This window comes from Haliaeetus albicilla, chromosome 11 (genome assembly GCF_947461875.1).
Source record: "Haliaeetus albicilla chromosome 11, bHalAlb1.1, whole genome shotgun sequence".
Lineage (NCBI taxonomy): Eukaryota > Metazoa > Chordata > Aves > Accipitriformes > Accipitridae > Haliaeetus > Haliaeetus albicilla.
The window spans coordinates 24,614,083-24,628,830 of NC_091493.1; the positions used below are offsets into that span (position 1 = coordinate 24,614,083).

The 14,748-nt window shown below is 35.2% G+C and overlaps 1 protein-coding gene across 1 annotated transcript in view; it reads right to left on the reverse strand.

Moving 5' to 3' along the window:
- Positions 1-463: 463 nt before the first annotated feature.
- The window catches only part of KNDC1 (kinase non-catalytic C-lobe domain containing 1), a 69,280-nt gene continuing 54,995 nt past the window's right edge, over positions 464-14,748 (reverse strand). Inside the window, exons 18-30 of the mRNA XM_069796694.1 lie at positions 11,761-11,854; positions 11,550-11,647; positions 10,590-10,801; positions 9,135-9,248; positions 8,580-8,727; positions 8,138-8,317; positions 6,807-7,022; positions 6,407-6,489; positions 4,983-5,133; positions 4,405-4,527; positions 4,243-4,302; positions 3,441-3,598; positions 464-3,167 (exon numbers count right to left, since the gene is read on the reverse strand). Of these exons, the coding sequence (XP_069652795.1) occupies positions 2,936-3,167; positions 3,441-3,598; positions 4,243-4,302; positions 4,405-4,527; positions 4,983-5,133; positions 6,407-6,489; positions 6,807-7,022; positions 8,138-8,317; positions 8,580-8,727; positions 9,135-9,248; positions 10,590-10,801; positions 11,550-11,647; positions 11,761-11,854 (1,869 nt within the window). The 3' untranslated portion in view covers positions 464-2,935. The remainder of the gene's footprint in view (positions 3,168-3,440; positions 3,599-4,242; positions 4,303-4,404; positions 4,528-4,982; positions 5,134-6,406; positions 6,490-6,806; positions 7,023-8,137; positions 8,318-8,579; positions 8,728-9,134; positions 9,249-10,589; positions 10,802-11,549; positions 11,648-11,760; positions 11,855-14,748) is intronic.

Consider the following 14,748-nt stretch of genomic DNA (forward strand, 5'->3'; position numbering starts at 1 on the left):
AGGCCTGAAAACCCCAGGGATCCTGGGGACAGACACGGGTGAAGGGACACAGAAAGAGCACCAATGCACAGAGCAACTGGAAAGGCTCCCAAGGAGCAGACTTCATTTCAGAAGCTCCATGGGTCACTGTTTGAAAAACAAACAACATAAAAACAAGATGAGGGAAGCATGGAAAAATGAAAAACTAGGACAGCTGGTGGCAATTCTGGCTTAAACAACAAACTCCACTTTTTTCCAAACATTCTAATTCGGTATTGGAATGGAAACATGGGGCCAGACTGCATAGTCCCTCAGTTATATGCAATACAGTTACTGATGCCAGTAATTTTTTGCCAACTAGATACAACTGAACTTGCTTCTTTGACATGTTTTGTCCTGTGTTTTCTTGTAAAAGGCCATTCCCCACAAAGAGAAAACTTTAGCCTAACCCTTCCTGCTTGTTAGTCATAAATACGCCGTACAGTTATATGCTAGACATAACTGTATTCCAAAATCTGTGTCACGTAAGATGTGCATACATCAGTGTTCATGGACAAAAGCAAACCAGTTTCCCTGTAAAAGAGTGGTAGGTTTGGTTTTTTTTTTTCCCCAATAGATATTTACACTTTTTGTTGTTGTGGGGTGGTGTCTAAATACAAAATCTTGTCTAAATACAAAATCTGATTGATGAAAAGACCCCAATGTAGTACCATAACTATGCATTTATAGCAATATAATGTCTGATAGACTGAAGCATTTTACAGAAGATATGATACTATTTTTAAATTTTTGTATAGCACCAGTTATTGTCATAGAATATACATAATATTTTCTAGATGTAGTAGTTGCTTTAAATCCTGATAAAGCTGTAAGAAATATATAGCTAATTATAATAAGTGCAAAATATAAATGATAAATAAATCCACAAAAGCAATTTCAACGGGCTGACTGGCAACTATATAAAATGAATTTATTAAGATCATGTGATTAGCAAGTTTTGTGGAGTTCCTTACATTTGTAAAGCTTATGCTACTTTAAATTTTATTGTCTTTCAAAGGCAAGGCGTGGCTTTAAGTGAATGGTAATTTTTTAACTGAGAAAAAACCAAATAACTACTAATAAAAACAACTCTTTAAAATAAATGCATATAGATCAAATATGTGAAATGTATGCCTGAAGATAAGGTTATCATTAACATTCTTAAATCACTGTATTATATAAATACAGGAGGTAAAGACTAAATGTTTTCACATTCGTCAATTTTTAGAGAAAAGCAACACCTTTTACTTCCTTAAGGGTGAGAATACTACAATTAATGACATGTTAAACCTACATATGGTAAATAACAAAATAAATCATCTTAATAGTAGAACAAATGCAAGAAAACTCTGCTGAGTACTGAGTTATCCAGTTTTTAAATCAGTAAGAGCACAAAAGTTAGTCTGGTATTAATATATTAGTATGAAAATGTAACTGAGGTATTTAATGGAAAGTAGGGACATACCTTGTATTTGACTGAGAAAGATGAGAAGCAGGTGGCCTGTGATGTATATATTGCCATTATTGACAAGAGAAAAGGAGAAGCTTTCCTCTTAAACATTGAAAAATCTGGAATTTAACATGTGCACATGCATTTCTGTCAAATACAATAGTACAATTTGCAAAATACTAAAGATATGCACATTCCCATTTCTTATGTCATTATCTTCCTCCACCACCAAAACATGCCAAGACAGTTAGTTCATATCCACTCTTCACATCTCTCGAAACATTTTGGATTTCATTTTTTTTAAACACAGTTCTAGCAAATCACTTTCAGGACAGGGCTCATTTTAGCTGTTTCTTGCCTTTCCCCACTTCTCTTCCAATAGTACTGTTGTTCCCTCTGGTAGAAATACTTGTATGTGTAACTAATTTGTAGCCTTAACATTTTGGCTTTGCATAAACCTGGGTAGCTCAACAAACTTCCTAGCGATAGCATCACATTTCATTGCCATCTAGAAGTTCTTGTAAGTATAAGCTCTATAAATAGATTAGCACCAACATTTTACAATTTGCAGATCCAAATTTCACACAGTTATCTTCTATTTACTGCTGCTGGGGCACTGCAAGCTACAAAAGCAACCTCAGGAGCAGAAGCCATAATCAAATGCGCACACATACATATGTACACAAATTGGCAAAGTGATTATTGTGCCAAATACAGAAAAAAAAAAAAGCAGTTTCACATTTACTGTTTTCACAAGGCCTTGTGGCAGAAGCAGAGCAACAAAGTGGTAATGTTTAGATTCAGATCTTACTTTCATTTGGAAACAGTTAGTTCAATGACTTTAAAACAAACAAACAAAAAAATTGCAGCATGGCATTCCTCTCCTTCCTTAGTATGCTTGAAGAAAAAGACGGCCAATTATTTAAGTCAATTATAGTTTTCATAATACACAGCATAAAAGCAAGACACACCAACAGTCAAAGGATAGTAGAGGATCTGTGTCCCTGAATTATATGCACAGTGTGACAGGATACAAGTGTCCTATGTTTATATAAAAAATATATTCAACATTTAATGAACTATACTTTGACCTCTCCTAGGCCAACTTTGTAACAGAAGCTGTAATTTTAACTTATTTCCACAGTATTTTTTAGATATTTATTTGTGGGCTAATTATTTTTTTATGCTAAAGAACAGTGACAAAATTAATCATCCTTTTCATCTATACTCTCTCTTTACTTTTATCTTTATTTTTACTCTTTTGATCTGTCATCCAGTTGCCAGGGATTCAAATTTCATTAGTCAGCATTTCATAATTCCATGTTAAGAAATACATCATTTCAACTTGAGATATTATTTTAAGTCACTTCACCTAAGTATTTGCTTGGGAATTGGTCCAGGAGATAATGTCAGCTTAACCCAGTTTTACGACCTACACTTGGACTAGAACAGATGAAATGTAAATAATTACTGAAAGGTTGCCTTCATTCTGCGCAGTGCGTCTTGAATTTTTCGAGAATGTTTTTCTGCTGGTATCTGATGGAAGTTGGCACAGTTGTCAGCTGCCAAGGCAGAAATGTCTGCATCTTTAAAATGAGTTATTCTTTGCCTGAGGTAAGACTGCAGCTTGAAATCTGGTGTATATGTATAAGGATTCTCTTGAAATGCATGAACTTGGCTCACAACTTTTGCAATATTTCTTGAAAGAGAACATGGTAAAAAAGATTAGTTTGTTTTGCTGCTGATTAAAAAACACCCCAAACCCCAACAAACCCCAAACCCTCAGCCTTTAAAGGAAATTCAAAGGCATCGAGCATTCTCTTCTATAGTAACTGTCCCTTTAGTTAGATGTCAGAATGACTGAAACTATTTAAAGTGCTAACTGAAATGTTGCATTAGCTCTCATTACGCCATTAGACAATATTATATTTTAAAAAGTTAGGTGACATACCTACATAATTAAAATAATTACCTAAGTTTTGTCCACTTGTGAGCTCCATTTGTCATTGTGAATCCTCCAGTTTCAAGTTGTTGGACGTGCATAGCCAAAACATGGGCTGATGGAATTGTTGGAAGTGTTTTGAATCTTTCTCCTTCCATCAAGCACAGGCTGTCACTTTTTAAAAACACCTAGTTTAAAAACGCACACAGATAAATCTCACATTAAGTATCAGGGCAGGTTTTACAAGAAGTTCTCCACTTCATGTGTTTAGCACTATGTATTTATTTGTTGTGAATTTTAACTTTTGGCATTGAAGTTGAACACAACACTATGAATTAATCTGGTGGCAAACATTTTAAAGTACAGAAATAAAGAAAGCAGTTTTAATAAAAAGATACTTCATACACAATTTTTAAATTGTTCTAAATCACAGCCAAAATTACATTTTAGAACTTCACTCTATGATTCAAAATTGGATATATCAGTAAGAGAATGCCTGTGATAAAATAAACATTTAAGATTTTTCAAAACAGATTGCAGCCACAATGCTCCTGCAGAAATTATCAGAAAAAGTGTATCTAATGTCCTAGCTTGCTTTGAAATTTCTTTCTTGATTTTTAGTCACACAGGATACATTTTGGAGAAATATTGAGATGAAAATTAATTTAAACTCTCAGATTAAGAGTCAACAGTTTTAAATCAAATGAAAATCTCCTTCATAATACAAAGTAATAATTATGGCTTTCATCTTGCAGAGGCACCCGTTTAAGCAGATCTTGCATCTTATCCAACCCCAAAGAAGTATTTTTACATTAAAGACTTTATACTATACCTCAACAGCCTTGAGTTCCTCCATTATTTCAGCTACTTTTGCAGGTAAAATTTTCCAGGCCTTACAATAAAACAAAATATATTTTTGTTTTTCACATTAATGTCCATATTGGAACAAGATTATGTTAAGCAAAATAGTTACAGAACAGAGTCCCAGACTTACTGGTAACTGTCGTACAATAAGATTTTCCAAGCCTGCTAGGATTTGCATTGCGGTAGCAAAATTTCTTTGTTCATAGCAGCATTTTGCGATAAGAAGAAATTTGGATAACAAGCTCACCTGCAGCTGAAAAAAAAATTAAGATATACTATATATATAAATTTTATATATTATAATATATATACTGTATACTAAATACATATACTCTATCTACATAATAAAATTAAATGAAAAGGAAGAAAGAGAGATGCATTTTCTTTTTGTATTTGTTATCAAAATTGTTGAGTGTAGTAACATTTTCCTCCAACACAAAGTTTTCTCTTTTCTGTCACTGAGGTGTCCTTGTTAAAGTCTGACATCTATTCTCCTCAGGCAACCCATTTCTTACATTCTATTAGGTTTTGACACCTGCTACTACAAAACATCCAAGACCCTCCTTGTGACAACAAACCAAATTGTTAACTGCCCACTCACAGGTGTATTTCAGAATATTTCTTGCAGCTTTGCTACATAGCAACTCATATACAATAACAAATAAAAAACTGTTTCATAATTAATAATACAATAAAACAATGACGAACCTTAGATGTGTGACATGTTACAATTTCAGCAGCAACCCAGGTGCTGATACTGTCTGCATTTCTTAATAATTGTAGAAGGTACTGGTCTTGTATGCACTTTGACAGAAACAGATTACAGACTTTAAGTGAAACTGCCTCAGTGGAAACAGCTCTATGGAGAGAATGGAAGAAAAAAGCAAAAATAATTCATGCTGACTTTCGATTTTCAAAGAAAATCTTGATTGTGAATATGCCAACTTCTAACCATTTAAAATAATTTTGCAGTGCTTGCAGTCTTGATTTTATAATCTTTTACAAAGTACATAGTAAGCTATGTTACTTTTTCTTCCTTATAATTACAAGATAATTATATGTCATTACAAGATAGGCATACGCAGTACACATTTCTGTACATAAAGACACCTTCACCACTTGTTACTGAATAAAACAAACCATCCAGTCTGACACAAAATAAGAGCCAAAATAATCCAAACTCTTTAAAACTGCAGCCATGTAAGAAATCAAGCCTGATACCTAGTGGCACCACATGGTTTGTGTCCCATGCCTGTACCCCAAATCAGTATAAACCAGCTGATTTAGCCTCTGCTATTTAACAGTCTGTAAAAGATGAGCTGCTTTAGGCATTCATTCCCTATCCTTAGACAGAAAAGTCTACTACAGGTAGGGCAATTAACAAGTACTAAGTACAAGCTAGCTCAAACCACTGAGTATGTAAAAAGTAGACCGTAAGTGAATATAATTAGGTCTATGTGGCTGGATAAAACCATTAATTACCATTGAGCAAGTAATTTAAATAGGTTGGTAACCACTCTAATAACTATAGGGAAATTTTTAGACATCTGTGAATACTGATACTTCATCTGCCTAACAGGACAAAATTAATATTGCACAGAGAGGCTGTGGAGTCTCCATCCACATTCAGAATCCAACTGCACGTGATCCCAGGCAACCTGCTCTAGCTGACCTTGCTCGAGGCAGGGGGGTTGGACTACACGATCTTGAGAGGTCTTTTCCAACCTCATCTATTCTGTGATTCTGTAATGGTCATTGAGATTTTATATACACACGCACAGGCATTATCAAGTAACCTGTTTCAGAAACCATTACAATTTTTTCCAACAAAAATAAAACCTCTGAAGCAGCCCCCCTAACACAAATCTTCAGAAATATTTTGGCCTGACCCACTTTAGATTTCAAAGAAATCACCTTGCAAATGTGACCTACACGTATACGCATAAGTACATATACATACATATGTATAAAATCTCCTGAAATTCAAAAATTTATATAAACAGACTAGCTAGTCTGTTGAAAAGATATAAAGTATTTAAAACGTTTCTCTCTTCCTGGATGTATTAAATGTGTAACATAGTAAGTCACTGTGCATCAACAGAATGGAAGGACAGTTAAAATAACCAACTTACTTCTGGACAGCAACACATTTATCTTTAACACCAAGTGCTCTCGAATTTAGAAAGTGTACTGGATGACATTTATGAAATACTTCCTAAACAAAAAGAGCAAGATATATCTGTTGTTAGATCTAGCAGTTCTAAAGTGCTTGGGGATAAAAATGACAGAGGTTTCCCCTCCCTGCCCCACCTTCAGCAAATTTATCAGAGGGATCACAGCCTAAGAATAGAATTAGCCATTCTAAATTTTACTGTAGAGATTTCAAGAGAAAAACAGATTATTTTAATTCAAAGTCTTATGAAATGGTATGAAATAAGATTGAAACAGAGTTGGGAAATGGTAGAGAAAGGAGGCTGAGTATGAAGTAAGAAGATATTATTTGTACTTCCAAGTTAACTTAGTCCTTTGTACCTGTTGCAGTAACGTCAGCTGACAACAAAGCTGTTGCACACTGTATTCTATTAAGAGATATGGTCCCACTTCATCTGCTTTAGCAAAGGAGACTGGGAATTCTTCTGTAAAACTGTTATAGCATGGCTTTGGCAAAACTGATGAAATTGTGTACAGTCGCTCTCTCTGATGTTGTGCAATTGGTTCCATACCTTTGCAAAGTTTCCAGTTAAAGTTCTGTAGGAAAAAAATATGTAAAGCTACAACTTCTCTAAAGCAAACAATATGTCTCCTCTTGATTTAACTTTCTGGTATGTTTTGTTAGAGAAACACCTTTGTGGATGCAAAACTCTTCAGCTAATCTTCAAGGTTAGCCTGGACACTAATTGGTTTATTCAACACTGCTATTTTAAGCTAATATAATACATATGGTTGATGGGTCTGAGCCTGAGGTTACCAGATCTCAACCAACAATCAAAACTTCTGTGTATTCAAGCTTGCTGCCATAAAATAGTTTATATTCTGAAGTTTTATATTTTATGGTTTACATCTCTCTATCTCTTGCTATTTCTTGTACAATTTTTGCTTAGAATCAAACAACCCTTTCCAAAGAAATATTTGTTTTTCCATTCTTTTCCCTTCTTCTACCTTCCAGTATCATTATGATGCAGCGACAATAGAAGAGGTCCATGTTTGTCTGTTCTGCTTGCCCTTTATCGGTTGAATCCCCATTATACTCTATGGAATTCTGCACCTTTATCAAGAGGCTGATTCTAAATTCAGCTTGCGCATTATTGATACATTTGACTTCCACATGCCACTTTGGTCACTCTGTAGAGAGATCTTTTTTCAGGAAAAGCCTACAGTATGCTCCAGCTTCTGGGGTTACTTTTCACCAGCACACTATATGAACCAGTAAATACAGACAAAAGTTCAGACAAGTTTTTTGCTACAAGCTTTGAAGTTCTAGCAGGAAACCCCTTACCCCCTACTGTTGTTTTCCTATATTTATAGACTTACAAAGATATATGCCTAATAAAAAGTATTAATGTTTCCTAGTAACTATGAGTCATGTGCTAGTAGCAAGGATGAAGAGTTCAACTCCTCTCAAAATTTTGATTATCTGATCTATTATTACTGAAACAGCTGACAGGGTGCAATTAAGGCTTAAGCTTACTTCCACAGTTATATAACTGTTTAGGCCTTAGATATTTTTAAAAGAAAATTTAAAATGCAGGTACATAAATTTTACTAAATCAGGGTGTAGACCCTAAGCTGGATACTCTAGTTTTTGTCAGAAAGTAATATATGGACATGTGCTCCATATACTGCAGTCTGAAGAAAAGACATGCCTTTCTAGAAACATCTTCTGAGAGCTTTTTACATAGAGAATGTAATGTTTTTCTGTCTTCCTCGCCCTCCTCTTCACATCCGTCCATGCTGGAGTACTGATGAGCACTGCCACTTTTCCTGGCAGAAACATCCTCAAGCAATAACAACAAGCGCTCACCATAGCCATTTAATGGAGCAACCTGTAAATGCAAAACAGGTTAACAGAATATTGAACTCAATTTCCCATAAATTATAAGCAAGACACAATATAGTTGTAAGATTCTTGTCTGTCCAAAACCAGACATATTGAACATAGCTGTCAAAGATACATTATTTTTCTTTTACTTTGCTTTAATTGAAATTAGGACAGGTTTTTGTAATAATCTTATATATACCATAACTGACTTCAATTGAATTTTTTTTTTTTTTTTCCTTAAAGCTTCTACTGAAATTCTGACTTACCTTGGAAGAAATAAATTCTTTTAGGGTATACAAAAGATCAGAATTTGTTGCAAAGTCTACACTGTAGCAGTCTTCAATCCAAGCCTGCAGGATGTAGAAACTGCGGTTACATATTTTGGTAAGTGATGTGGAAGGATCCAGGCTTGCACTGGTGAGAAGAAAAAGGCACTTATTTCACCAAAATTGACATCCAATTCCAATTTAAAAATAAATGTTGAAAAAAACAGAAGTATTACTTGGTATTGACTGTACTATCTTAAATTCTTACGTTTCATGTCTCTAGAATCCATGGCTATGTGGAAACAAAGCTGTGGTTGTACTTACAACCTATCACTGAACAACCGGCAAAAGACTCAGATTCAGAAGAAAAAAGAAGTAAGCACATTGTCAAATACATCACTTGCTCTAGTTTCACTCTCACTTGTCAAGAGAGTCTTACAAAAACAAACATAAAAATTCAATTTAATTAAGTAGTTCTTTTCAGAAACAGCTATTTGCCATTGGGGGAAAAGTCAACTGTGCTTCTATAATATTTTTCACAGGAAATTACTGTACCTGGATAAAGTGCTGCTGATTCTATCAAGAAGAAACTGCAGAAATTCTTCTTGTGTGCAGAAATAGCGAAATGTGTAGAGAAACTGCTGTACATAACCTTCTAAAAATGCATTTCTGTAAAGCACAAGAAAAACTTCAGACAAGTAAGAACACAATTTCTTCTTGCATCAGAGTACAGCAACAGCAAAATAATCCTCAAAATATCAAGAATTAAAAGGGATTTTAAATTCTCAAGCTCTACATAAAACTTTGATTCCTTTTTGTTTTATTTTCACACATCAAATATTGTGATTGCCAACACTGAAAACATAATTTGTTTTAAAAAAAGTTTCTCTACTTGCAATTTTGTGAAGAACCACTCTGCCATTTCTATTATTATCAAAAGTTAAATTCTAAACAGAATGGAAGAACATATTTAATTTTTGTTTTTCTATCATCTCACTTTATGTTGTTTTAAAAGATTTTTATTATAACAGCAGCATAAAAAGTAGATACTTCAAGCAAGAAAATATTTCCTGTACCTCTAATTAGAGCAGTAGTTGCTTTAACAACAGAATATACTTATTATACACACATTAAAAATGAGTGTGGTTTATTTTTTTATATATACACACACACACTCAAAGTCTTAACACAGGTTTATTGCCACATCTCCCTGCTGGCTTATGGCTAACTATGAAAATTTGGGCTTGATGACTATGGAAGCTCTGATTCCAAAACAATTTGTTCACTTTGTGCAAAATATTGACTACCAGGAAAAGCAGCACTTAGGATAAGTAACTGGGTCTCAGAGTCAGGATGAGCTGGGAGCAGTAGCTGCGAGGAAGTTGCTTCCTCTACAGTGGCACAAGTCTGATGGAGTCTCTCAGGCAGTTTCCATCCTTCATACTATTATGGCTAAGGTACCTTAAAACAACACTGCCCTCACCCTAGCTAAAAGTTAAAGGACATCATTGTCCCCATTTAAGCCCTGAGATAAGCCTGCATCTGGATCAGTCCCAAGAACTGGGGCAATAATCTTTAAAACAGAACCTACATGTTTTCATATCCAGACCCTATTAATAAGAATTATCAAATTATATGTCCTGAAGAATTGTTATACTGCTGGCAGTAACATAAAGCCTCGATTCCATGGCAACTATCAGAGCAAAAACTCGAATATGTAAAGGATAAAAAAGTTTAAAGTTATTAGGTTTTGATTTATTATCAAATGCTTCAAGTTTTAATCAAATCCAAACTTAGCAGTTTGGCTTATTTCTTATCAGACTGTCTTTTGCCATTTCCATGCCCATTTCTGTATATAAGTGTTCATAGAAATAACATTAAACTTGATATAAGAGAGAAGAATTTATGCAATATTGAGTAACTAGGATTTATCATGGACTCTATTTTTTCCTGAATTAGCAACTATGCCTCAACCCACTCCCAATTAAGGATGTGCAGAATATACTATACCTAGAATATAAATAAGCCATTAACCCAAGTGGTGTACCAGCCTGCAGAACTCTTATTCCATTTTGATTACTACATTCGTGTTTCTCTGTGTTATAGTAAAGAAGCAATGACGGCTCATCCATAGATGCCACATCCACGGTGTCAGGTCTCCCATTGTGAATGACTGTAGGCAGCACAGAGGATTCCACACCCCACTGCTCTACATACATAATCTGCTTAAAGATGCAAAGCCGTGAAAAAATAAAACATAGGAAAATAAAGAGGAAAATCCACACAAAATGCAGTCAACTCTATTTAAAGCCAAATTGTATCCATACAACTGCTTTTTGCCTTTTTAAACAATACTGGTAGCAATTACCTTTATTTTAATAATTCTTTTAGATCCTACTTAATTTGGCACTTTGACACAAAACTTTTCACTTTTCATATAGTGACTTGAGCAGCCAACTACACTGATGCAGTAATGAAATTACAAATGAAAGGGCCATGAAGATGATCGGGGGCTGGAGCACCTCCCCTGTGAGGACAGGCTGAGAGGGTTGAGGTTGTTCAGCCTGGAGAAGAGAAGGCTCCGGGGAGACCTTATAGCGGCCTTCCAGTACATAAAGGGGGCCCACAGGAAAGAAGGGGAGGGACTCTTTAACAGGGACTGTAGTGATAGGATGAGGGGAAATGGTTTTAAACTGAAAGAGGATAGATTTAGATTAGATATTAGGAAAAATTTCTTTACTGTAAGGGTGGTGAGGCACTGGAACAGGTTGCCCAGAGAGGTTGTGGATGCCCCATTTGTGGAAGTGTTCAAGGCCAGGTAGGATGGGGCTTTGAGCAACCTGGTCTAGTGGAAGGTGTCCCTGCCCCTGGCAGGGGGGTTAGAACTAGATGATCTTTAAGGTGCCTTCCAACCCAAACCATTCTATGATTCTATTCTATGAAACACAAGCAAAATAAAGTCTGACTTGCCTGCATGTATTTTTTCACCAGTTCAAGAAACTGCACTTTTGATTTCATCTCCTCTAGCTGTCCTCTCAATTTGGGCAACATAGATTTAGTTTCAGGACCTTTACGTTTAAAACAGACAGCATAAGAACATCAGTGATTCTGATTTACAGAAAAAAAATCCTTAAAAGTATTATGCATCCATTTCATTACTGGCAAGTTACTGTAATATTACCTTTGCTTCTTCTTTCTTTCTGCAATAATTTCTGGTAAAACTTTATGGTCTTTCTGTAATTTTTTGTCTCCATCATTAGCAATTGTTCTAGTTCCTATTTAAAGAGAAAAAGGATTCTGATCAGAATGGTAAATGCAAGGTTCTAGTAGGAAACTGAAGTTTTAGAAGATAATTATTTTGTATAAAAAAAGAACATCCAAACAGACAAGAGTATGATATTAACCATGAAAAAATACCTTTCGCGCCTGTGCTTACAGCCAAGTTACAGCAGGCATCACCTGTCCCCAGAAAAGCATTAGTTATGCCCAGTTCTACAACTTAAGAACTGGAGCTGGTATGTGTATGATGAGACACATTGAAGTTTTTCTGAATCTGTTTATATAAAAGTGCCTTTAGTTATAATTGCACTTATCTGGTTGTTTTCAACAGTGTTTTTAAAAGTTACACTCAGAAGTCATCCAGAATTGGAAGTGATGGGTTCTGAAATCAATGCAGACCCCAGAAATGCTCTGTTAAGCAGCTGACCTGTATTTGCAGCAAGAACTGAATGTTTGACTGAAAGCAATGGTTTCCAAACAAGTATAATTAAATTATATTATACAACCAGGTCAGAAGGCAGACAGGAGAGCTGCTCTATAAATAAAGGACATACCAGTTTTGAAGTTCAGCTTAACATATTTTATATTTATGCATTTTACATAATTGAAAAAATAAACTAAATTTCTACAGAATTATATAACTTAAGCAAAGGATAGAAATGAAAGTATATTGGCTTCTCACAATGATATCAAATTTAATGTAAACATTTATAATTGTTTGCATATCAAAGGTTTCATTATTTTACCAACCAATGAAAATGGGCCATCCACTTTGGGTTCAGCTTCTGATTTATTATGAAACAACAAACACGACGTGTGTTGTGTTTTATAAAAGTGGTGGCTTTTGCACTTGGGTCCTAAGCTAACTACCAGTGACCCAGTTACATGAAACAGCATTTTAAATGGAGTAAGTTCACTGAATGCAGCAGACAGAACTCCCACAAGCAGAATGATCAGAAAACACATAGCTCAGAGCTAACATATCAAACAACAGATTGGTAAATAGGTTAGCTTTAATGGGATGGACTTACTAGAAATTAATTTGAGTTTGAGAAAAACCTGTCACTGTTTTTCAGAAAAGCTCAAAAGGTTTAACAACACAGTTCATTAGCAGCAAGAGTCACAAGAGCCCTGTGGATTTTTAAAAGATTTACCGCTACATAGGCATCACATAGAGAACAGTGAAAGCATAGAAAAGCTATTATCCAGATTCTGAACTGGAAACTGCTTGCTTTTACTTAAAGGTTTGGTTTTGTTTTATCAATTAAAGTGAAACCAACTTGAGTAAGAGACTACGAACACAGAAAGGGAATCAGAAAGAGTGGCCATTTTTTGACTTTTGGAATCTGATGGACAGAAGTGGTTTGTCCCCTAAATAACTTCAGGTGAGTAGCAATGAAGTCAGTAGCAAATTCCCAGTCTATGCCACAACATCTTCCATTTTAGATAGGTCTAGAATATAAATGTTTCTGATGAAGCTATACATTCAATTGTTCTACTCCCTCTGAAGTACATTTAATTTGTCAGGACACTTTTCTGTAGAACAACCCTTAGTCTAGGGAACAAAGTAATGATAGAGTGACTTTGCTTATTTGGGAAAATTGCAAATTCCAATCTGTCCTTGAAGCATAAGTTTTTCACATGCTGAAGGGTGGCTCCACCACAGGATGTAGAATACTGGCAGAAGGGAAAGGAAAAAAGGAACAGAAAAGGGGAAACTGTGGCCAGAATATGCAAAACCTTTGCTAGAAACATCCTAGTCACAGCTTGGGTGCACTCAAGTTTGGTGGAGACTCCTACAAGTAGCTTATAAGATCTGGGCATAACTGAAACCTAGTGCAGGCAAAGAGGAAAAGGGCAAAGGCTAAGGGTGACGGCTTGGGGCTGCAAGAGAACTGAAGCCAGTTTATCAGACTACAGAAAAAAACCTCTTCTCATTGTGAGGGCAGACTTGGACATCCCCCTGGAGAAATGGCAGCCCTGGTAGCTGCCTTCCCTTCTTGCTCTGCTGCAAGGACTTGGTTTGGTTTGCCTGGATGCACTCTGTATGAGGGTGCAAAATCCTGGATTAGAGGTGATGTGAGGCAGGAGACATATACTTGCTTACCTAAGGACTAACTTTTCTAAATGCAGATTAACATTTGCTGACCTTAAGAATGGCAATGAACTTTCTGATAAGCACCTACGCAGTGAAGCATTAATTATTTTTATGACATTTGAAAGTGTCACCTTGATCCATAAATATTTCACATTCCTTCTAAACATAAGAGTACATATTACCATTTTTTTGAATCCTAATAGCTTGATTAATCCTATTGTTAATATTGTTCATCATGTAACAAATGTTTTACTTTTTGCATCTTATTAAATCACAACCTATCTAAGGTGCAGACAATATCCAACAGGTTCCAGTAGAAGAATAGAAAAGTTAATTATTTTTATGGCAAAATATTTAATTCTGTCATAAATATAATTACGTATTCTGGTAGTCAGAGTTTTGCAGTACCTGCATGTTCTCAAACCTACTTACAGGTATACAAAAATAAAAAAACTAAATAAATTTAATTGCATTTAGTTTTAGAAGGTGAATAAAGAAACATTTGAACCATATGAATATTTTCATTGGAGAGATAAGTGTATTAATGGGATGTATGTCTCCAAAACTGTAATTTGTTGTGTGGTTAGACTCTCATTCAGTACTCTGTTCCAGTTGCAGACTAGACTTGAGCTGAGTAAGCAGACCGATCCCTATGAAAAGGTAGTGCCATTAAGTCAGGACAAATGTAGTCAAGCCCAAATGTCCAACTATCTTTAAACATTCACTCTTTGAAATAGCAACTCCTAAACACTGCCTTAACACTCTTTACTGCAAAGCTGTAGAATCAGCTCT